The 25,803-nt window shown below is 40.2% G+C and overlaps 1 protein-coding gene and 1 long non-coding RNA gene across 2 annotated transcripts; one reads left to right on the forward strand and one right to left on the reverse strand.

Annotated features, from left to right (window-relative positions):
* The first annotated feature begins 8,158 nt into the window (after window positions 1-8,158).
* Window positions 8,159-25,176, forward strand: LOC116607383. Its single transcript, XM_048726963.1, has 4 exons — window positions 8,159-8,303; window positions 22,636-23,121; window positions 23,226-23,319; window positions 23,645-25,176. Exons 2-4 carry the CDS (start codon window positions 22,648-22,650, stop codon window positions 24,952-24,954), a joined length of 1,878 nt encoding a protein of 625 aa, XP_048582920.1. The 5' UTR covers window positions 8,159-8,303; window positions 22,636-22,647; the 3' UTR covers window positions 24,955-25,176.
* Window positions 12,656-16,965, reverse strand: LOC125561939. Its single transcript, XR_007307652.1, has 2 exons — window positions 16,513-16,965; window positions 12,656-12,777 (listed from the first exon to the last, which is right to left on the reverse strand). It is a non-coding gene; the product is annotated as an uncharacterized LOC125561939 (long non-coding RNA).
* Window positions 25,177-25,803: the final 627 nt, after the last annotated feature.

The raw sequence follows: 25,803 nt of genomic DNA on the forward strand, positions 1-25,803 counted from the left end.
AGGATGTGGAATATGATATGAAAAAGCGCATTTGGAAGATGTCGCATAACAAATAGTTTTAGACGAATCGGGACTTGCCACCTACTCATTTCATAATGGAAATTCGAGCGTTTGGAATAACACCAAGCGATAGCTATAAAAAAGGGCTGCAACGCCACACAATGTATAATACTACCTCGCAGGCAATATAATTCCCACGCAAAATTATATACATTCCGCCACAAAATTTGATACCTTGGTAAAAGAAAAAGGTACTCGCCACAATTTAATACCTCAAAGTAACGCAAAATGTAATCCCTTTAGCCACAATGTAATACCATTTACAAATTATTTTATTGGCGGTTATAGCTGCGGTAAACGATTGTTTATTTGACGCACAACAAATGTATGACGATGGAGATGGGTCGGAATTACAAAAATACATCAAGAAAAAAATGGGGTTAAATTAAAAAATGTGTATCGATGAAGATGGGGCTGAATTACAAAATGTGTATCACGATAAAAATGGGGCTGAATTGCAAAATGTGTATCACGATGAAGATGGGGTTAAATTAAAAGATGTGTATCGTGATGATTATGGGGTTAAATTACAAAAATGTGTATCGCGATGAAGATGGGGCTAAATTACAAAATGTGTATCGTGACGAATATGGGGTTAAATTACAAAAATGTATAAAGATGAAGATGGGGCTAAATTACAAAATGTGTATCGTGATGAACATGGGGTTAAATTAAAAAAATGTATAAAGATGAAGATGGGGCTAAATTACAAAATGTGTATCGTGATAAATATGGGGTTAAATTACAAAAATGTATAAAGATGAAGATGTGGCTAAATTACAAAATGTGTATCGCGATGAAGATTGGGCTAAATTACAAAATGTGTATCGCGATGAAGATGGGGCTAAATTACAAAATGTGTATCGCGATGAAGATTGGGCTAAATTACAAAATGTGTATCGCGATGAAGATGGGGCTAAATTACAAAATGTGTATCGCGATGAAGATGGGGCTAAATTACAAAATGTGTATCGTGATGAAGATGGGGTTAAATTACAAAAATGTATAAAGATGAAGATGGGGCTAAATTACAAAATGTGTATCGTGATGAATATGGGGTTAAATTACAAAAATGTATAAAGATAAAGATGGGGCTAAATTACAAAATGTGTATCGTGATGAATATGGGGCTAAATTACAAAAATGTATAAAGATGAAGATGGGGCTAAATTACAAAATGTGTATCGCGATGAAGATTGGACTAAATTACAAAATGTGTATCGCGATGAAGATGGGGCTAAATTACAAAATGTGTATCGCGATGAAGATGGGGCTAAATTACAAAATGTGTATCGCGATGAAGATGGGGCTAAATTACAAAATGTGTATCGCGATGAAGATGGGGCTAAATTAAAAAATGTGTATCGTGATGAATATGGGGTTAAATTACAAAAATGTATAAAGATGAAGATGGGGCTAAATTACAAAATGTGTATCGCGATGAAGATTGGACTAAATTACAAAATCTGTATTACGATAAAGATGGGGCTAAATTACAAAATGTGTATCACGATGAAGATGGGGCAAATTACAAAAATGTATAAAGTTGAAGATGGGACTGAATTACAAAATGTCTATCGCGATGAAGATGGGGCTAAATTACAAAATGTGTATTGCGATGAAGATTGGGCTAAATTACAAAAATGTATAAAGTTGAAGATGGGACTGAATGACAAAATGTGTATCGCGATGAAGATGGGGCTATATTACAAAAATGTATAAAGATGAAGATGGGGCTGAATTACAAAATGTGTATCACGATGAAGATTGGGCTAAATTACAAAATGTGTATCGCGATGAACATGGGGCTAAATTACAAAATGTGTATCGTGATGAATATGGGGTTAAATTACAAAAATGTATAAAGATGAAGATGGGGCTAAATTACAAAATGTGTATCGCGATGAAGATTGGGTTAAATTAAAAGATGTGTATCGTGATGAATATGGGGTTGAATTACAAAATGTGTTTCGCGATAAAGATGGGGCAGAATTACAAAATGTGTATCGCGCTGAAGATGGGGCTAAATTACAAAAATGTATAAAGATGAAGATGGGGCTGAATTACAAAATGTGTATCCAATGAAGATAAGGCTGAATTGCAAAATGTGTATCACGATAAAGATGAGGTTAAATTAAAAGATGTGAATCACGATGAAGATGGGGTTGAATTACAAAATGTGTTTCGCGATAAAGATGGGGCAGAATTACAAAATGTGTTGCACGGTGAAGATGGGGCTGAATTACAAAACGTGTATCACGATAAAGATGGGGTTGAATTACAAAATGTGTTTCGCGATAAAGATGGGGCAGAATAACAAAATGTGTATCGCGATGAAGATGGGGCTAAATTACAAAATGTGTATTGCGATGAAGATTGGGCTAAATTACAAAATGTGTATCGCGATGAAGATGGGGTTGAATTACAGAATTGTATGGAAAAGTTTATCCCATATGCGTGGCTTGTTAAAACAAAAACTATATATAAATTAGAAGTAATCGTAGATTAGTGAAGTGCTCTCGTGTTAAAACGAACAGGAATGGCTGTGGCGAGTAACAAATTATTGAATAGGCAATGTTTACAACACAACATTTTATTGTAATTATTGATAATAATGTCAACTGTAAACTGTTTGTGGCTTGTTTTCTATATAAGGGAAGGGTCATTATTTAACGGGGGAGGGCTTTTATGTTTGAGGGGAGGGTTGCGATTTTTTGAGCGCCGATTTGGAAGAGGGCCTCGATGTTTAAATAGGGTTTAGGGGAGGGCCTTAATTTCTTTTTTATTGTAATTATTGATTATAATGTCAACTGTAAACTGTTTGTGGCTTGTTTTCTATATAAGGGAAGGGTCATTATTTAACAGGGGGGAGGGCTTCTATGTTTGGGGGGAGGGTTGCAATTTTTTGAGCGCCGATTTGTGGGAGAGCCTCGATTTTTAAATAGGGTTTAGGGGAGGGCCTTGCAATTTTTAAAAAGGTGTTCTGATCAATTTCCGAGCCTCCTAATAGTCTGGAATGTCAAGATTTATTGGGGAGAACCCCAAAAAAATTAAATAAATAAATATGATAGGCCTCTTGCCTATACTTTTATGACTCCGTTTGACTGCGCTTCTATTTGTTTTATCTTTTGAAGTTTCGGTTTTTTCGAATTTCCATTCATGTCAATCCCCCACTAACTTTTTAGATTGGTAGTATGAAAAAATATACAAATAAGAATTCTAGTGGAAAGGAGCTCTAATGTTGCTATTTAGCTTTTAACAATAATGACTAATATTTCACTGGGGAGTATGCCCCCGGACCCCTATATACAATACTATATATACCCCTTGAATATGGGCTTGAAATCAACACTTTTCCTGACTTTATGATTTATGAAGGCCAGTTCCGCCGCCCCTTGAATGGGCTGTCTGTCAATCCCCCTTCCCTTACACACATAATGATTCGGCGCCGCGGGGGGTCTCCCCTCAGCATGTCCCGTTTTCTTAATATTTTCTCCTCGGAGGTAATATACTGTACCTGAATAGCTTTTTTACTTTATTTGGGTGAGATGACACTCACGCCATTTCCCGAATAACATAAAGAAAGTCTTTTTTTTTCTTGACAAAGTGCCCAGTCTAGTTTTTAGTACATCACGGCACCGTAGAAAGAGTTCTTTTACAATCAAAAAGTCTTTTGGTACTCCTGGTAGAAATTGCCGTACGTAAAGGGTATCCCACGGCTAGACTATAATTTTAATCAAGTAAACCGGATATTTTAGGGGGTATCCTCTAAGCATGTCGCGTTTTCTCAATATTCTGTACCTGAATAGTTTTTTTCACTCCCTTTCGTGATATAGTGTGAAAACGACCAAACATTTACATGGACGAAGTTAATGGATTTACATTCTTTTTATTCTGGGGGAGGGCCTTAATTTTTAGTCGCCTTATTGGGGGGGTGACATTTTTTAGGCTTTAAATGGGGGGGGGAGGGCCGTAATTTTTTAACCTTTCCTAACATATAAATAACTTTTTTTGAAATACAGCAAAGTACATCAAATAATGCTCAGGAACGTACTGTTCTTGCAAGTTTTTTGAAATCTTGAAGAAAAATGTTCTTTTTTTAATGCGTCTGAATAAAGCATAATACACAATTCGGATCCTTGCAAACGTGCGAAATTCCGGGAAAGTACTTTCACTACGTCATGCAAAAATCTGTCTGGCGAGTCCGACCGTGAAAACCCGGTTTGACTGCTGTTCATTGGCTGAGAACCACCAAATGGAGGCTAAGTTTACCCGCCACATCAACCTTGAAACACTTCGGCATTCAGCACACGGGCGACAGGATTAGGAAGCGCTTGTATAACTCGCGCAATAAATACATATAAATACACAGGTTGGTGAAAAAACGTGGTTGATTTTATATGATCCAAAACTTTACTCATGATTCTGGCTCCTTCGCGTCGTCGGTATAATCACAATTATCCATGACCCCTTACCATATAATGAGTTTCTGTTACGTGGCCGCGCAAGAGCATTTAGCGTCCCTCTGTTACTTGGCCACGCAAGAGCATTTAGCGTCTCTCTGTTACTTGGCCACGCAACAGCATTTAGCGTCTCTCTGTTACGTGGCCACGCAAGAGCATTTAGCGTCTCTCTGTTACGTGGCCACGCAAGAGCATTTAGCGTCTCTCTGTTACGTGGCCACGCAACAGCATTTAGCGTCTCCCTGTTACGTGGCAACGCAACAGCATTTAGCGTCTCTCTGTTACGTGGCCAGGCAAGAGCATTTAGCGTCTCCCTGTTACGTGGCAACGCAAGAGCATTTAGCGTCCCCCTGTTACGTGGCCACGCAAGAGCATTTAGCGTCTCTCTGTTACGTGGCCACGCAACAGCATTTAGCGTCTCCCTGTTACGTGGCAACGCAAGAGCATTTAGCGTCCCCCTGTTACGTGGCCACGCAAGAGGATTTAGCGTCTCTCTGTTACGTAGCCACGCAAGAGCATTTAGCGTCTCCCTGTTACGTGGCCACGCAAGAGCATTTAGCGTCTCTCTGTTACGTAGCCACGCAAGAGCATTTAGCGTCTCCCTGTTACGTGGCCACGCAAGAGCATTTAGCGTCTCTCTGTTACGTGGCCACGCAAGAGCATTTAGCGTCTCCCTGTTACGTGGCCACGCAAGAGCATTTAGCGTCTCCCTGTTACGTGGCCAGGCAACAGCATTTAGCGTCTCTCTGTTACGTGGCCACGCAAGAGCATTTAGCGTCTCCCTGTTACGTGGCCGCGCAAGAGCATTTAGCGTCTCCCTGTTACGTGGCCACGCAAGAGCATTTAGCGTCTCCCTGTTACGTGGTCACGCAAGAGGATTTAGCGTCTCTGTTTCTGGCCCTTGCCACAGCATTTAGCGTCTATCTGTTACGCGGCCGCCAAAGTTACTGGGCCTCGCCAGAGAAAGAGAGGCTTCGAGGCTTATGGGGCCAGGGTAAATCACAATTCCAGTCTCATTAACTTACGTGTTGATAAAACCACTGCATTTCCACTTTAATTGCTCTGGTTGTATAACCATTCGTTCTGCCTATGATTACTTAGGAGTGCAAGTTATTCTATCATCAACAAAGCCTAGCGTTCAACAAATGTCCAAGAACTACCCTAACGTTTCTGCGGTGATAATTAGCAGTGTGAGCCTGGGTGCGGCATGGAACCAGCTAGCAGCAATGGTCAAGACACCCTACACCCTCATCGCACGGGACCTTGTCCATTTTGATTTCAACGCCCGCCTTGAGCGCCAGATAAGAATGATAAGCGACACAGATCACGTAGGGGTAGTGGGTGGGGCGTTTCGTAACCTCACGGGTCACTGGAGGGTGGGGTGTCGACAGAGCCGGATGTTTAACTACGTATTGAGTTTCCAGGAAGGCTACCATTATTCCAGAAAATCTTGTATGTTTTGTAGCGATCTTGAAGGGCCCTTTGTGGCTACAACTGATTTACTGAAGTCTGTCAAGTTCAACACAATACTTCCCAAGGAGGTGGTATTTGAGGACTTTTTCATCAGGGTTACTCGTGCTAGCTACCTCGTCATGAATTGCCCTGATGTTATGTGTTACACAACGGATTACTCATCCGAGACCAAGATGCGTGACAAGGCAATTTGGCGGGAGTTTGCCACCAAATGGGTATTAGTGAGAGTTGCGTTACCAAGCGTCACTCATTCATTCTCCTGTAGCGACATCTCTTACAAGTGTAGCGTCGGCGTGACAAAATACTCCCCTCTCCCTAATTGCTGCTTGGAGCAGTTTAGCGGCGCAATGAGATTCCTCCAAGAATTCGCAGAGAAAAATAACGTGGCTTTTGAGTTGGACGCTGGCTCGGTACTGGCTGCAGTTAAGTTCAGTGACTACAATCCCTTTGATTTGGACGGTGATATATCAATGCTTTCATGGAATTTCTCATTCATCAAGGACAACATGCCATATTTCAAGAAAAATGGCTACACTTTCTCGTCTTATTCCGCTCCATCATTTGACAGCAAAGGGAATGTTAAAGGAAAGGGCTATTTCATGTACTACAGCCCAGATATATACACTGAGTGTTATGGGTTTGCCGATATGTCGGCAAATAGACACCTACCGAAGGACCTGCGCGATATGCCACATTTCACAAAGGCGTTGATTGGCGACTCCTGGATCAACATCATGTTTTCACCTGGATTGTTCGCACAGAACCGCTACGGTTTGGACATACTAAAGCATTCTCAGAGCTGGATGCAGGTTGGAGGAATGGGATCTAGTTGGGGTCGTTACAAACCTGGGCAGTTTCTGAAATGTTCAAAGCCGGATTTTCACTCCTCTGTCTGGACAAGTTCCCAGCAGATGGAAACTTGGCGTTTAAGGTGGATTAATAGAATGTAACTCCACGGTTTTTAAGCATAAGGAAGTAATTTTATAAGAATTTAGCCTTTAATTTGTACTGCTATGTTCTAAGTTAAAAGAATAAAAGTAATAGCAATCATGTTCGCATTATTACTCTCGGAATACGCGACTGTATAGTCACGTCGTAGTCACGACGGGATGAAGAGGTTTCTCTGATCGTTACACATTTGTTTTTAAGGAAAGCAGTCTTGCTACCAAAGAGGGTATGAATTTTCTCATTAGCTGAGAAGTGTCCATGTCGGCGTACTCGCCCTTGGGGACTTGTGGTATATGTTCGCTGGTCGAAGACTATTTATTAAATAAACCCCATCTGGCGGCTGGGATATCGGCGAATGATGTCCAAGGATGAAAAATGGTGCAAAAAATAAACAGTTGGCCGAGAAGCGAAGCTTTAAAAGCAACTGTGAAATTTTGAGGACCATTTCTAATCCGCGGACATTATCCGCCGATATCACAGTGAGCCGAAGAAGGGGTTTATATAAAAAGGGCTTGCATTAGGAATTTGCTGTCGTTGCGTTTGCTAGTAAAATGCTTGTAGCTGGGGTCCACTCTCCCGTGAGTTTTATATGTGCTATGGCCAGGAAGTGCCAAGGGCATTCCGCATTGCTGACCTGATAAGTCACAATGTAGCGGACATACCAGAAACCACCTTGTATCACTTAGTTTAGATTTATATTAAGACTTCGTATCAATATTCACGACAGCGTAGCCCCACACCGCCCTACCCTCGACTTGTCTTTGTCACAGTTTCCTCACTAACTTTAAAATTGTGAGTTGTTGTGTGAAACGTATTGTACAGCTGTGGATCATCGACGGAAACCTAAAATTACTGTTGTCAAAAAAATCATTTCTCGCAGGTTTTTAAGCGGATTGCTTAAAAACTCGATTCGGGGATAGTTCCCTCCCTCTCACATCCTGTACCAGTGTCAGTGTTTTCGTACTGCTTAAAATCCGGCAGAAAATCGCGCTGAAGCAGAGGTAGTCATAGAATATAGTTTCCAGCCTTACTCATTAACATACAGACTTATCGCTCTAAACTCGTAAATTTGAGCTTCTATGAAAGAAAAACCAGCACAGACGGATGCATTTACATTCCATCTAAGTTTATTTCATGAATTAGAGAATGAAGATATAACTCGTAGATAATTATTTGCGTTAATTCGTATGTCGTTAGAAATCCTTCACTGACGCGGGTGGGAAGCCTGTGGTTGACGCTATGAACATGTACAGCCTCGATTTCAAACTTCACTCACATTACGGAGACATCGGCGGTGAAAATAGGCACAATTCGTGCTGATGAAAACTTTCAAAGCTATAAAGATTATCCAAATCGGAGGTGGGTATCCAGTCATTTATAAATGTGATATTTTGGGTGTGTTTACAAGAGTGTATCAGGATTGCAATTTTTCCTTCATTTTCGTTCTAATAAATCGAGGTGTGAAGTTGTTTACTCTTTGTGGACGGCTATTCTGCAGTTAAGTTATTTTTAGAAAATAAGCTTGGATGTGGCCCTAAATTCTAACTTTTTTGCGTTCCATTGTATTTATTTGCATTTCGATTGTATCCTTTGCGTCAGTATATTCGCTATTCATTCGTTTTTTTTGGCATTGTTTTCGTATTTTAGAAATTCTCGCTCGAGTACCCGAAAAGCGACCATTTTAATGAATTCCAACGGCGGCGCAGTTTTGAGCAGCGGTATCCATCGTTTCCATGGTTTCTATTGTGATGTCACTGGTGGGGATAAATTAAAATGTATTGAGAATTCGGCGTTCGAGTAGGCGCTCTGAACATACCTTTCACGAAAACACCGACAAAATAGGCTTTTGAGTCCCCAAAAATTGAATGCTCTATAATTAGGATGTCTACAATCGAGCGGTTAATATACTGTACTTGTTAAATTCTCAAAAGATAGAGAAAATGGTGAGAATCATAGACAAATGGCTCGTTGTTCCCGCTGGCCAAGTGACCGTGTGCTGTGGGAACTACATCTGTGTTGCTATGATTCTGCCGCCATTTTGGAAAAGAGTTCTAAACTAGACAAATGTTCGATCAGAACTGGTCAATTTAAAAGTCAGTTTCCCGATCGAAAAAGCACATCATTGAACATTTCTTGATCAATTTTGTTCTTGGCCTACATTATTTAGCGTCTAGCCACGATAAAAAAGAATTTAGATAACTGTTTAAAACATATTTCTGAGGTAAATTGTGTTACATGACACCCTAATTTCTTTGTAACAAGCTTACTTAGCTTATCGCTGGACAAAGATGGTTTAGATCTTCAATCGAAGAAATTTACTTATCAAGACAGGTGCACTTCCAAATAATGGCAATTGAAAAACTGGTAAGTTACTGTATACAGTATTTATATTAGTGTATTTTCGGTATTGATCTAGATTGCTGTTGCGTCAATTTGAAATCTCCTTTTATTGTGGAAATACAAATAACTTTCTTAAGTACTAAGAATACATTATTAAAATGGTGCAACGACAACAACAACATTTTTATTGTCTTTGAATAAAGCAAATAACTATTTAGAATAGCTGTAAGTTGTGTGCGATGGACTAAATTCCACGTTTGCTTGCTTTGATATGCACTCACTCCATGCTTTGTAAATAAAAATGTTGTACTGTATAGCTTATCATATGTAATTTTTTCAGCAATGGCTAAGGAAATAAATGACTGCAAAAACCTATAAACTTCACATTATACTCAGAATCATATGTACCTAAGCTCATTTGCATAGGCAGGATATAATAACGGACACCAACAAAAAGTCTTTTGATCTTCATCTTTTTTTGTATGTTGTGTAAGGTTCATTAAATGTTAATGTGTGCTTATTTGTTTTAGTGCCCATCTTCTAGCAGCACCATACAGGGAATTTCATCTGGTGGTCAGCTCATGGCAGGAAGAGATGTTTCTTCCACTTGTAGGGGGGTTTGTCCAAAAGTAGGAGTGTTTTGTCCACAAGTAGAGTTTTTTTTTCATCCACATATACTTTTTCCAAAATCTTGCCACTCAGCTTAAGTTCAGCTTCCTGTGACATGAGTTTCACACATAACTTTTGCGTTTATCCCTTAAAGCTACAAATTTCATAGTTATAACTGTGCACTTTCAGTTGTGCTTCACTAAGATTAGTTACTTACAGCTCAAGCTGACAATTAGCATTCTATATCAATTCTGATCAATCAATACAAAACTTTTTCTAGAGGAAACAACAATATTCTGTTTTATTAACAAGCAAAATCAGTTATGCTTTATCAGTAGAAATAGATTGAAAATGGCATATATTATACATATCTATATATATATATATATTTTTTATATTTATACAAACATTGATATTTATACAAAACTTCTGGATAAACTTCCATCTAGAGTAAACCTGGAAAAGTCTCCTGCTCTAACAAAGCATCTTTGTCCAGATTATGGTGTGATGCAATAAACTAAAATCATATGTAGGTAACAAACTTTGTTATTGTTGGCAGTGCAACTTCACACCCATTACATATCTAACCTCTGCAGTATGAATAAAGTTGAAAAAATTCCAAGCATTGTTGTGTTGTTGATTTTAGTTTGTGTCTTGTGTTTGCATTCTCCTTGATTATAGAGTCAAACAGTTTTCCATCTTTATTGAGTCAACAACAATAATTACTACTACATTCAGAGACGATACAATACAGAAACATACAAAACAGAGAAGTGAACTCAAAAGGGAACACTTTTGGGCTGCCAGAAAGCCATATGTAACAAAAAATACCTACTGCCCCCTTTACCAGTGAACCAAACCCCGCTTTAGCGAAAAGCTAGATCCACCCATGGGATCAACAAACTTAACTTAAATGAATTACAAAATCATTCTGTGACATGCATGGTAGGTACACAAAAAATATGTCAAATGTAGATGTTCAATGTCAAATGTAGTGGTGAGGTAGGTTAAGAACTGGCTTATTACATAATCTGTACTAAGTAAAATACTATTTAAAGAAAATATCATACTTCAAAAGCTGGGTCAGTAGGCAGCTCTTACAAGCTGTAATTTGATTGGACAAATGAACAATATTAGCACCTTGACACAAAGAACAAGAAGAATAGAGATAAAAGAACTCCTTTCACGGTGGGCTAATAAGTGGTCAAAATCGGCGCTTTTGTATTCTCGCGAGCCCGCAAAAACCAGCGGTTATCCATCCAAAAAACACTCTGAATTAAATATGGCGGCAAAGGCTGTTCGAAGGAGTCTTGTCAAATTATTTGATTTAGAAAGGAAAACAACTCATAGTGGAAGATAAGAAACAAAGCAGCAAAAAATTGAGCTTCTATGACAAGCGTGAGTCTCTCTGAAGAAATAATTTTGTCGGGGTTCGAGAAGAGCGACGCATATTTTCTTACCAATCTGTTCTCAAGGCTGCACAAGAGAGGTTGCAATGTGATTGTGTTTCTCTAGGAACGAAAATTGAGGCCCAATGGGACAGATCCCCGAGGAAGGAGTCTCTGGAAGATTTCCTTAGAAGGATAAAGTCTGTGAGCATGTCGAATTATTATTTTTTTTTTATTCTATCGTTTTTTAAAGTATTTTTGCTCTGTTGATTCTAGCTTCAAATTTTACCAAAAGGTCCATGATGGTGATATTTGTAATAGAATACCTGTTATTTATTAAATAATATGTCTTACATGATGTTTTTTTGCAAATTGATTTACATGTAACTGTCTTCCAAACATCGGCACTGTATATTTCAAACCCCTTAACATATTTTAATAACAACCTTGTACTATACAATTCGAGCATCACTCCCCTTTGAACAATTTATAAAATGCTAAATTCCTATCTCAAGCATCTCATTATGACTGGGCAAGAAAGTAATTTTTATCTTGCCTTTATCTTTTCTCTAAAAAGTATATTCCTAAGCAAAAATAGTAGTATTAGAATTGTCTTTTAAATCCACTTACTCTTTTGTAGCTTGAAGCAGTCATAAAAATCCTTGATACATGAGTCCACCTTTTTCATGAAATCTCTCCAAGCTACTTGGCTTGTACTGTTGTCTTTCATCAACAACTGTACAAGGGTTTAGAATACCTGTTATTGTCTGAGTGGAATCTATGATTTCTCTATTTTTATTATTCTGGATTGCTTTTACTTAAAAAAGCTTTATTTTTACTTGCTATTCCAAGTCCTTGATAGCCGTCTTCCTCTTCTATGCCTTATCTTGTGAATCCCATAAAAGGTGATAACTCTAGTTCATGATACCCAAAGAACTATATCAACCAAAATATATTCAACTATATCAATTAAAAAATTATATGAACATAGTTTTCCTTACATGTCCTAAAATCATTTTTGGTTTGTTGTGAACAGACACATCATTTACATAACCATTGATGCAATGTCAAAGTATTTTGTGCAGCTGTCCTTACTGTCAGACTAGGCTAAGACTAAAGACCGCTGTGGTAGAGACCATAGTCTAGTGGAAATAGAAACAGAATCTTTGAGACTGAGGAGGTGTTAAAAGTGCTTCAAGAAACTGATGATAATTATTTAGGATGTTCATGATAATGTAAGTGATGCCTGTCCTTTTTGTTTTTGTCTACACATTAGTCTACTCAACTGATTTGACAAATTCCTAGTCTAGCTTCTAGAGCAGCTGTGCAGTAGCTGGTACCAAGTACTCATATATTTTTTTATGCATAGGAATCTTTTTAGCTAAAGAGGGGGGAGGGGGAGGTCAAGCATGCCTACCTGCCAAGTTCTCCATACAGTAGGTCACTCAAGAAATAGGAGCAAAGTAAAGGACACCCTTTTTCCATATGTGAAGGCACTAATACAAATAAAATAGATGTTGGACCTGTCACATTCCAAAAGTTAAAGTAAAACCTAAGGAAAAACTTACAAGCAAGTGTCATCCAGCCTTCAGATAATATTCTACAACTACATTCGGTGAAGGGTCCAGCCCTAAGAGCAAACTAAATCCAGGAATATCGTTTGTTTTGAATTAGTTGTGCTGATTCAGGGTGGAAGAGTTAACAAGAACATAGCTTAAGTAAACAAATTTCCCTCTGTTCAAGTTTTAGCGGGTGAAGTACAAAAAAACACTTTCAAATAACAAAATAAGAATTTATGAATATATGAAATAGAGTGGGCCTACGGTTGAACAATTGGGAACCACGGCAAAGTGGACTGAGAATTACGCTTGCTCTGACTTTGAAAGCTAATAACTTCACAAAAACCAAACTAAAGTCGATGGATTTTATAGACTGAAAAATTTCCGGAAAGACAGGTCAATAGCTACTCGATCCTCTGCTGAAATACTATCGGCCAAAAATCTCATTTAGATATCAAATCGATACTTATTCGCTCGATCCCCGTTATACGCTCGAACCATCTCATTTTCCGACTAGATGCGAACTAGAGAACCTCACAAAAACTTTAATAACTTGAAAAGCTTTAGGTAAGACGAGCTGATTTTCAATACATATACACAGAGAAGCATAACAAAGAAAATGTTAATGAAAGTTTTGCTTGTTCGTCTGATTTGATAGGTTATTTTCTCGCGTTTTTACAGAGGACGCTCGAGTAGATATCCCACTCGCCAGAAAATTCTGATCGATTGACAATCATACGCTCGAGAGTTTTGTCAGTTTCTGAAAAGAGGTTCTCATGAGAAAGACAACGAAATTTTCTTTTGAATCCTGGATTTTTATTAACATCAGATACAATATTTGTGCTGCTTTGGTGGTCTGATTTCAGCGCTCGCGCCAATCGGCAGTGCATTGTTTACAGAACGCGCCTTTGGTTACCGTGGAAGCGAAATGCATTCGAAAGTGGGGAAATCTGCCGGCATTTGAAAGCGCCGATTTCGTGCGCCCGCTAGCCCATCGTGATTGTAGAACACAGATAATAGGAGACAAAGCAGCTGCGTACTTACTCTAAAAGCTTCAAAAGCTCAGAAGGTCAATACATAAACCACAATTATTTAGCAACCCTTGCATGCATCTGGGTCTTGGACAATATAGCCATGGAGAGCTCATTTGGGCATTGTTTTGCCTGGCTAGTTGAAGTAATGAAGAAAGCTTTCTTCGTTACGAGATTACTTAAGTACATTTTGAATACATACGGGTAAAATCATCAACAAGAGAGTATTCGAAAGATGCATTTTGTACTAGAGCAAATAAGTAAATGTACTTACAGTATATGTCAGAATGATTTTTATTTAAAACAGATTTTCATACTAGTTTTAACATAATTTACATTCAATATTTTATAGAACAATCGCTTACTTTTCTTCAGATGATCGAATACGAGCTTTGTGTGAGCTATCAATACCTTTTTATACGCTTACAGCGTACAATAACAGCACGGAAATACAGATAATGCGCAGACAAAAATACCTCGCAAATCTCGACCTCTTCGTCAGATATAACTTGTGTCATCAATCCTTATTTAGAGAACAATCGGCAAGGCTATTTTGCTGTAAAAACTAGCAAAAGAAGCTGTGATAACATTTTCCCCTTTAGTGACGGCCATCTAGAAATGACATGCGCATTAGATAATTTGTTACTTTGGCAACATCCCCACCACTGGGGTACACCGCTAATAGTTTTTGCGCCGACGTACCAAGCGGAGTTTTTCGGCACTTTTCTTGAATTTTCTCAAATAAAGCGAATAACCGCGCAAAAACACCCGCAAACTTCTTGAAGACCCAATCATATTTAGCATCCAGTGTCCCTTTAATGCATTTTTTCGAGGGTGTCTACAAAACGAAGACCCGAAACCTGTGACTCCAAAAGCTACGAACCCTAAAGCTACTTCCCCAAAAGCTACGACCCCAAAATTATTTCAGTTATTTTTAGAAAATAAGCTTGGATGTGGCCCTGAATTCTAACTTTTTTTGTATTTATTTGCATTTTCATTGTATCCATTGCGTTAGTATATTCGCTATTCACAGCTATTTGAATGGCAAACAGCCTCGAAAAATTCACTTTAAAAATCTTACAGATTAAAGACCTTCAATCTATGAGCTAATATCGAACAATTGCTATTCATAAAACTCATAATCGTATGCAATAGGCTTACATAATACACCTGTGAGGCAAGGCATAGTTAGTAGAGTATAAAGTGTAAGGTGGGAGGTAGTGTATGTGTCGGTGTGTGGGGCTTAGGTGGATGTTGGTGTTGTGTTGGGGCTTGGAATAATCGTGGTGGGTTGTATGATGGTGGGGTATGGGTAAAGTTGGTATGGGGCTGTTTGTGGGGTGAGGGATGAGGGGGTGCTTGTTGTGGGGTAAGTGGGTGGTTGGGTGTAGGTGATGTGAGTAGGGGGGTACTTGGGTGGTTAGCTAGGTATGAGGGGGGAGAAAGGGGGTTGTGACATGTATAGAGCTGGGTGGTAGTAGTGGGTAGGTATGTTGTGTGGTGAGGATAAAATAAGATTTAATTTGTGAGAGGGATGTGGGTGAGGGGGACGGGGTGGAGAAAGAAGTGGTGTGTGGGGGATTTGGGGGACGCCTTGGGATCCCTTAATGTGATACAGCACTTTCCCAGTATAGTAATCATAGTTTTGGTTTTAATCTGGTATTCGTACTGAGGCTTCGATGCTTAACTGTGGCTGTGTGGGGTGATAAAATGTGTGGTAATGGACGTTGGTGTGTGGGTTAAAGTGTGTAAGTGTGGCTATTTTATATGGTGTATTGCATTGAGGGCTTTAAGGGTCGGAGTAGTGGCTATGTATGAGAGATGGAAATAGGCTAGCAGTGAGATGTTAGGGGAGAACTGTGTGTTTGACCTTCGGAGGAAGGTGATAATTACATGTTGATAACTTCTTGTGATAACATATTGTTCAATCTTGTGGAGTGTAATGTGAGCTTGTAGACAATTAAATAGAATTACAAGGCCGGTGATAGGAATAAAATATGAAGGCGTGCAGATACGGTATAAAAGAAAGAAATGGATGGCAAATAGGAGATAGATACTGGTTATATAAGTATAGGACAGTTGGCTCCTTGAGTACGGGGTGTTCTATTGTGTCGTGTAAAGAGAGATTGTGTAACGATGCGCGCTCTAAGATAGTGGCTGATAAGCGATGAGTTTATGCGATGGCCTATATTGAGCGAAAATAATACGCAGAGGCACAGACAGCAGAAACGGCAGGAATACGAAAAATCGAGAGAAGTGAATGGCGTGTACCTGGGGGGGGGGGGGGGGGGGGGGGGGCTGATAAAAGGAGATACACAAACACACAGAAATAAAACAATAACGTGAGAAATTTAATAAGAGCTCTTAGAAATAAATGTGCCACCACACTAATTCTAGCCAAGATTTATCGTCAGGGAGCAAGATCGATGGCTAGTTAGACGCGGTTAGGGAGGTAAAAACTGATGGGTGCCGAGGGTAGAAGACACGAGGACTAGGGCGGAATAGGAAAAGGCTAAAGGGGAAACAGGAGATATTACCGCGTCTGAGGTGTATTTCAAACTGTTGGCGATCGATCTAAACAGCTTGCTCCTATACACCAACGTGTGGTTGCACATGTTATGTGTTTGTGTGTGAGGCTTACCTTACGTCGGATTTTCGTTTTACTAAGGTCCGCATTTTCATAGCTTGAGCTTGTGATAACACGGTGCGACTAACCTAATAATGGCATGTACCGGATGTGATCAGATTACGATGTTACAAGATTGTATTATTATAAAATGTATGTATATGGTGGGGGAGGAGGGGGTGGCGTGACGTAGTGCAAGTTGCGGCGCGTATGAAGTAGGCGGGTTGTTTGTGTATTTGGGGGGGGGGGGGAAGGGATGGTTGGTAGAGGGCTGTTATGTGTGGTGTAGGGGTATTGTTATTGTATTGTGATTCTGTTGTGTTGTGTGCAGTTTGTGGTGGTGAGGGGGGGGGGGAAGAAGGTGTATGTGAGTGTTGTAGGGCGTGTTGGTTTGTGGGTAGGGAGGGTGGGTCATAGGGTGTGGTCGTTTGTAGTTGGGTTTTGTGCTGTGGGGTAAATGTTTGTATGGTGGGGGCTGTATGTAGGGGGGGCTGGTTGTGGGGTGGTGTCTGGTGTAGGGTGTGGCTGGTTGGTGTGTTGTGGGTAGGTTGATAGAGTCGTAGGATGCTATGGTGTGTATGTAGTAGGCTATGTGTGGAGGGGTAGATGTGTGTGTGGTGGGAGGGGGGGGGGTTGGGCTGTAAGTAGGGTGTGTTGTTGGAGGGAGTGCTGGTTGTAGGATTAGTGGCTGCTGTAGGGTGTGGTTGGTTTGGTGTGTTGTAGCGTGAGCCGTGTTGTGGCCATGGGGGGGGAGGGGGGAAAAAGGGGTGTGTGGTTTTTGGTGTTGGCAGGGGTATGGCTTGTGTAGGGTGTGTTAGGTATGTATATTTTAGGCGAGAGTGTAGGAAAGTGTAAGGGGGGAGGTAGTGTATGTGTCGGTGTGTGGGGCTTAGGTGGGTGTTGGTGTTGTGTTGGGGCTTGGAATAATCGTGGTGGGTTGTATGATGGTGTGGTATGGGTAAAGTGGGTATGGGGCTGTTTGTGGGGTGAGGGATGAGGGGGTGCTTGTTGTGGGGTAAGTGGGTGGTTGGGTGTAGGTGATGTGAGTAGTGGGGTACTTGGGTGGTTAGCTAGGTACGAGGGGGGAGAAAGGGGGTTGTGACATGTATAGAGCTGGGTGGTAGTAGTGGGTTGGTATGTTGTGTGGTGAGGATAAAATAAGATTTAATTTGTGAGAGGGATGTGGGTGAGGGGGACGGGGTGGAGAAAGAAGTGGTGTGTGGGGGGTTTGGGGGACGCCTTGGGATCCCTTAATGTGATACAGCACTTTCCCAGTATGGTAATCATAGCTTTGGTTTTAATCTGGTATTCGTACCGAGGCGTCGATGCTTAACTGTGGCTGTGTGGGGTGATAAAATGTGTGGTAATGGACGTTGGTGTGTGGGTTAAAGTGTGTAAGTGTGGCTATTTTATATGGTGTATTGCATTGAGGGCTTTAAGGGTCGGAGTAGTGGCTATGTATGAGAGATGGAAATAGGCTAGCAGTGAGATGTTAGGGGAGAACTGTGTGTTTGACCTTCGGAGGAAGGTGATAATTACATGTTGATAACTTCTTGTGATAACATATTGTTCAATCTTGTGGAGTGTAATGTGAGCTTATAGACAATTAAATAATTACAAAAATTACAAGGCCGGTGATAGGAATAAAATATGAAGGCGTGCAGATACGGTATAAAAGAAAGAAATGGATGGCAAATAGGAGATAGATCGTGGTTATATAAGTATAGGACAGTTGGCTCCTTGAGTACGGGGTGTTCTATTGTGTCGTGTAAAGAGAGACTGTGTAACGATGCGCGCTCTAAGATAGTGGCTGATAAGCGGTGAGTTCATGCGATGGCCTATATTGAGCGAAAATAATACGCGGAGGCACAGGCAGCAGAAACAGCAGGAATACGAAGAATCGAGAGAAGTGAATGGCGTGCCAATAAACCCCGGGGGCTGGGTGAGAAATTTCATATGCGTGTTGTCAAAGTCACTTTTATTCTTTTAATTAAAGCCCAATTTCTCATAATAATGTACGGAAGCCCATGAGGGCCACTCAAGGTTTTCGTTAACAACATCTCACTTTTCGGTCACGACTTTGAACTATTTGCGTCACGACAACTCACTTTGAGTGTCACGACAAAGCACTATTTGATTATCGCTTAAAACATTGCAGGTTTAGTTCACCATATCGCACTTTGTCTCAAAACATCGCACTTTGTGTCTTAAAAAACTCATCATTTTGCCTTTGCTTAAAACATTTCAGTATATCGTTCACGACATTCAACTTTGTGCTTATAACATAGCACTATTTGTCTATTGCTTAAAATATTTGACTTTGTGCTTTATAACATGGGACTTTGTGTCTTAAAAAATCTCGCGATTTGCCGAATGCGCAAATCATTTCAGGTTTTGTCTATTGCATAAAATATTCAGCTTTGTGTCTAAAAAAATCTCGCGATTTGCCAAATGCGCAGATCATTCCAGTTTTTGTCTGTGCATTAAATATTTAACTTTGTGCTTTATAACATGGGACTTTGTGTCTTAAAAAATCTCGCGATTTGCCGGATGCGCAAATAATTTCAGGTTTTGTCTATTGCATAAAATATTTAACTTTGTGCTTCATAACATGGTACTTTGTGTCTTAAAAAATCTCGCGATTTACCGAATGCGCAAATCATTCCAGTTTTTGTCTGTGCATAAAATATTTGACTTTGCGCTTCATAACACGGTACTTCGTGTCTTAAAAAATATTATATTATTATATTTATTCAGTGTTCTACAGATGCAGGTACCTCTAGCTCGCCTTGCGGGACTACAAACGGCCCCGCAATGATAACTCTACATCGGAAGCCTTTCCTCCAAACGATAAATCACGGCATTTGACTTTGTTTATAACTTAGGCGGCTCATCGCATTAATACTAATAATATCTAACTTTTTTGACAATCATTTACAGCATTCCATAATATCTTAGGCAACGACTCACAATGGGTCGCAATGCTGAATTTTTTACTTTGTCTTATCAACAATGCTATTTATTTCACTGAGCTTTATGGCTTATAATCTTGATTTAATATTTATATTTACTTATATATCTCAATTTAAGCTCAGGATTTCGCAATTACGTTTCTAGTCTATTCGCAAAGCATGCTGGTCTATGTAGAAAAAAACTCACTTTTTGCAAACGCACTTTGTGCTTTACGAGATTGCACTTTTTGCGTTACGATATTGGACTTTTTGCACAACGACATGTGACTATTTTCCCTGCTAGCAGAAGCCTCTTTTCTTTGTATTTCGCTGGGCTGGAGTTCGCGAGGAAAAGATACCTCTGCCATGGGTCGCAAGTTCGTTTGATCAAACCGCCGTCCACGATCGTGGACGAGATCCAGAGCGCATGCTCCGTTCATTAATTACTGGCCACTATTTGAGCCCACAATGACTAGCGCATGCGTGAAACGTATATCCGCTGCGAGATAATGAGCCCGCATTCGAAACGGCGTCCTCCGTAGAAATATCAGGCGACGAATTATAAAAGAAGCCATTCAATGCCTTATCTTCATTCAAAATTTTCTCTCTTTTGACTAACGAGTCAATCTTCCGTTTACAGGTTTTGCATATTCTTCTGGGAATAGCTGATCTAAGTTTGCCAAAAAGTTTTGTAACATTTTCTTCGAATCCAACTGTGCGATATTTACATTTAATTGAAGAAACTCGCCTGCACAGATGTCTTGAAATTAATCCCACAAACAAGACAAAACTCGTCTTTGCTGCGTTTGTTGTTCAATCTTTTTAGTGACGTTTTAGGTGATTGAAATTGAACAGTTGTTTTCTTTTTTCGAAGAGGAAAACTAACCGGAGTTTGATTCATGATTTCCGACTAAACCCATGCAAAGCACGGGTTTTGGCACGTCGGTCGCTTATTAACGCTCACGCATGCGCAACAGAAACAGTTTCGACCCATGGCAGAGGTATCTTTTCCTCGCGAACTCCAGCCCAGCGAAATACAGAGAAAAGAGGCCTCTGCTAGCAGGGAAGTGACTATTTGTCACACACGATTGGATGTTTGGGCTTGCGTCATGGCACATTATGCAAATCGCCAACAACATCTGACTCTTGGCGTCACGACATGAGACAATTTGCTTCAAAACATTTCAGTTTTTGTCTATTGCATAAAAAATTCAACTTTGTGTCAAATCTCGAGATTTGCCGAATGCGCAGATCATTCCAGTTTTTGTCTGTGCATTAAATATTAAATATTTAACTTTGTGCTTCATATATTTACATATTTTTACAGTAGATTGAACCTTTGATAGGCTTGTATAATAGATACGTCAACAAGGGAAATGTGGTAGATGTAAAAAAAAAAAAAAAAAAGACTGGAGTTAGAATCAATATGTCTTTGAGATATGCTGCAGTATAAAGGGATTTACTGGCATTACTATACATTGTGCTCACTATGTCGATTCTGTTTGTCTAATAGTGCAAGCTTTATATCGAGAAGCACACAATCAGCTAGCAGATTAGTGATTTTATGCATGCATATTGTCAGTGTGGGGCTTTTGTGCAAATCAGGAATAAATTTTGTTTTTGCGAAAGTGAATTTTACTCAATCAATGTATAATAAAACCATTATTGAATTCGATTTAGTGATATCTGGAATAAAAAATGTCTTGCTAAGTGGATTCATTTTTGGTCTACGGCCCCGCCTGATTCCACTTGTCTCAACATTGATTATTCCGGATATCACTAAAACCTCATCCAATAATTGTTTATATCTGCTGATCAAACTTTAATCAAACTCATACTACAATGATATCAACAATCTCTTTCAACTCTTTTCAATTTAGAGATAATTTGTTTTATCATAATCTTATTATCTTGTGATTGTAAATCACAAATCTAAATACCTACCGACCGACCGACCGGTTAATATCCGATAATATCACAATATCCAGTGATGCAGCAGAGAGATCGAAGGAATCTATATAGACATCTAGTAGATTCTAATAAGATAATCTCAAATAATATCATAATACCGAGGGGTCAAGCAGATGGAAGGAGAGTTTCTAAAAAGACATCTAGTAGATTTTAATAAGATAATCTCAAATAATATCATAATATCGAAGGGTCCAGCAGAGGGAAGGAGAGTTTCTAAATAGACATCTAGTAGATTTTAATAAGATAATCTCAAATAATATCATAATATCGAGGGTTCCAGCAGATGGAAGGAGAGTTTCTAAATAGACCTATAGTAGATGCTAATAAGATAATCTCATATAATATCGCAATATCGAGGCGAGAGGAGATGGATCTAACAATTATCTGATAGCATACAATTAGAGGAAAATCGTGCTGTCTAAATCAGCCTTTAAAAACCCGGCGAACTTCAAAGAAGATAAACAATAGGCGCTCACAAGGTAGTAGATTTCAGAAGCTCTTTCAGGAAGTCATCGCGCCATTTCTTGTTCGCTTCGTCTTTCAAAGAAGGCAGTTTACAAATTCCGATCCTTTTCGTCTTCGGCAGGAACCACTGGCGGTAGTTACAGCCCGGGGGGGGGGGGGGGGGTACTATATATTAAGATATATAGTTTATATCGGTGAAAAAAGTTGTTGGACATGTAAAAGAACATAATTGATTTTATATGATCTAAAACTTTACGCCTGATTATTCAAAGCGTAAAATCTGGTTGAGGCCGTTAATTTCTGATTCTTGGCGTCGTCGGTATAATAACAATTTTCCTTTGCACCTGACCGTATGGTGAGTTTCTGTTACGTGGCCGCGCAAGAGCGTTTAGCGTCTCTCTGTTTTGTGGCCGCGCAAGAGCGTTTAGCGTCTCTCTGATACGTGACCGCGCAAGAGCATTTAGCGTCTCCCTGTTACGTGGCCACGCGAGAGGATTTAGCGTCTCTGTTTCTGGCCCTTGCCACAGCATTTAGCGTCTATCTGTTACGCGGACGCCAAAGAGCCTTAAACGTCTCTCTGTTACTGGGCCTCGCCAGAGAAAGAGAGGCTTCGAGGCATATGGGGCCAGGGTAAATCACAATTCCAGTCTCATTAACTTATGCGTTAATAAAATACTAGATCGTGGAACTAGATCGTAATAACTTTATATTTTTATATCCTTATTTAACCTACGGTTTTTCTCTTTTTCAGGGTAAATAAGAAATGGGTGGAACACAGTTACAGAACAAAAAACTTCTGTTTGGGACTTTAGCTGTATGCGTCCTCATATTGGTGATAGCATTCACAGAATTGATAAACCCAAAGCTAGAAAAACATTTCTGTGCCGGTGCCAAAATCTCGATGACGAAATGCAAGATTCCGGCCCCAACGGATTTCTCACAAGATAAAAAAGATATCGCAAGGAAGCTACTAGAGGTCAACTTACTCCTAAAGGCGGACATCCTTCAGAAAAGGGCACCGGCCCCAGATACTGTTCTTAAGCTAGAAGCTGTAATAGAACAACTTGAGCCAGAGTATTCACTGAGTAAGTCAAGAGAGAAACCTAAGCAGGATGTTAATACAAGTGTTATACTCGACGTATGTCCTGAAGAGTACCGCGGCGAAAATTTCGGTTACCCGTTCTTCCATACTGGCTGGGAACTCAGTAATTGCTCTAATGCAAGATCTCTACCAGAGGTCAGAGTGAGCTTATAAAACATACGATGAAACGCTGTTTCATATTTGATTGAATCTCCTTAGTACCAGTATGCAAGTTTAACCATATTATTTGCTGTTCATAGGTTATCACCATATTGCTCAACACGATTGCATACCCAGAGCAAGATGATCAGCACATCACAAACGTTCTCCAGGGCATAAACAGTACTTACCCAGGTAAACCGTTACACAAGTCTTGCTTGCCTTGCCTCCGTGTGTTCGGGGTTAGGGTTAGGATTTTATCTAACAATATGACACCACACCACCCCCATCCCCCTAACCTTCCTCCCACATCACCCATATATCGCCTGAAGCGGCCACTATACTTCTCCCTTGGCAAATCCTAGGCACGCGCGTGATCTGTCAGACCGAGTGAGCCAGTGGCTATCGTATGCTAGAATACTCAGAGTACTGAGTATGAGGCTATCATGTCATATACCACTGCATTTCCACTTTAATTGCTCTGGTTGTATAACCATTCGTTCTGCCTATGATTACTTAGGAGTGCAAGTTATTCTATCATCAACAAAGCCTAGCGTTCAACAAATGTCCAAGAACTACCCTAACGTTTCTGCGGTGATAATTAGCAGTGGGAGCCTGGGTGCGGCATGGAACCAGCTAGCAGCAATGGTCAAGACACCCTACACCCTCATCGCACGGGACCTTGTCCATTTCGATTTCAACGCCCGCCTTGAGCGCCAGATAAGAATGATAAGCGACACAGATCACGTAGGGGTAGTGGGTGGGGCGTTCCGTAACCTCACGGGTCACTGGAGGGTGGGGTGTCGACAGAGCCGGATGTTTAACTACGTATTGAGTTTCCAGGAAGGCTACCATTATTCCAGAAAATCTTGTATGTTTTGTAGCGATCTTGAAGGGCCCTTTGTGGCTACAACTGATTTACTGAAGTCTGTCAAGTTCAACGAAATACTTCCCAAGGAGGTGGTATTTGAGGACTTCTTCATCAGGGTTACTCGTGCTAGCTATCTCGTCATGAATTGCCCTGATGTTATGTATTACACAACGGATTACTCATCAGAGACCAAGATGCGTGACAAGGCAATTTGGCGGGAGTTTGCCACCAAATGGGTATTAGTGAGAGTTGCGTTACAAAGCGTCACTCATTCATTCTCCTGTAGCGACATCTCTTACAAGTGTAGCGTCGGCGTGACAAAATACGCCCCTCTCCCTAAGTGCTGCTTGGAGCAGTTTAGCGGCGCAATGAGATTCCTCCAAGAATTCGCTGAGAAAAATAACGTGGCTTTTGAGTTGGACGCTGGCTCGGTACTGGCTGCAGTTAAGTTCAGTGACTACAATCCCTTTGATTTGGACGGTGATATATCAATGCTTTCATGGAATTTCTCATTCATCAAGGACAACATGCCATATTTCAAGAAAAATGGCTACACTTTCTCGTCTTATTCCGCTCCATCATTTGACAGCAAAGGGAATGTTAAAGGAAAGGGCTATTTCATGTACTACAGCCCAGATATATACACTGAGTGTTATGGGTTTGCCGATATGTCGGCAAATAGACACCTACCGAAGGACCTGCGCGATATGCCACATTTCACAAAGGCGTTGATTGGCGACTCCTGGATCAACATCATGTTTTCACCTGGATTGTTCGCACGGAACCGCTACGGTTTGGACATACTAAAGCATTCTCAGAGCTGGTTGCAGGTTGGAGGAATGGGATCTAGTTGGGGTCGTTACAAACCTGGGCAGTTTCTGAAATGTTCAAAGCCGGATTTTCACTCATGTCTGGAAAAGTTCCCAGCAGATGGAAACTTGGCGTTTATAGTGGACTGATAAAATAGAACTGCGAGACGGTTTTTAGGTATAAGGAAATGTAGTTTTATAAGAATTTAGCCCTTCATTTGTACAGCTTTGTTCCCAGTTAAAAAAAGCAATAGATCAGAGCAATCACGCTTTTCATCTCCAACCCACCTCCAACCAATTTGCGGATGTGTCGCAAATTTCGTTTTCCTTCACCAGAAAAGTTGAAAAATAACTGATAAATATTTGACGAGACAAACTGTTTATTATATATATAAAATAACTTGAATCCAGTAGTAGAAACCTACCCTTGCGGTACACGGGATTGCCGAACATATTCTTTTGTGAACCGATTTTCCGCTATAACAAAACCGGGCGGGACCATCCGGATAAAGGGCCGCATACCTTTTGGTTGGTATATTGCTAAAGATGTCCCACAAAAGTACACTTCGTGAGCCTGAACGCAAACTGAAAGTTCGTTTAGAAACCACAGAATAAACGCAATTTGTGCAACAGGGCCGAACTTCCAGTAGCAGCTCACTTCAATCAAATAAACCATACGGTCAATGATATCATGAAGCACAACACCCTGGCGCCAAGCGGCCTAAATCTAGACTCGTGACTACCGGTTTGATCCAACAGCGCGCCATTCCACGCAATTGAAAACACGCCATTTCAAAAAAGCGCGCGCTGTTTTGTTTTTGTAAAACAGCGTTTTCCTTGTTTCTGTTATTTATTACTGAGAATTATTAAAATCGCCATTTATTTAAATGTAGTATGTGAGTGGATTTATAATAAAACAATTAGACTACTCGTTCTCGTTTTCTATGAATCAAATGATAGACAGACAGACAGACATTGCAGCCAAAATGCTGAATTAAG

This window comes from Nematostella vectensis, chromosome 4, assembly GCF_932526225.1.
Source record: "Nematostella vectensis chromosome 4, jaNemVect1.1, whole genome shotgun sequence".
Taxonomy (NCBI): Eukaryota; Metazoa; Cnidaria; class Anthozoa; order Actiniaria; family Edwardsiidae; genus Nematostella; species Nematostella vectensis.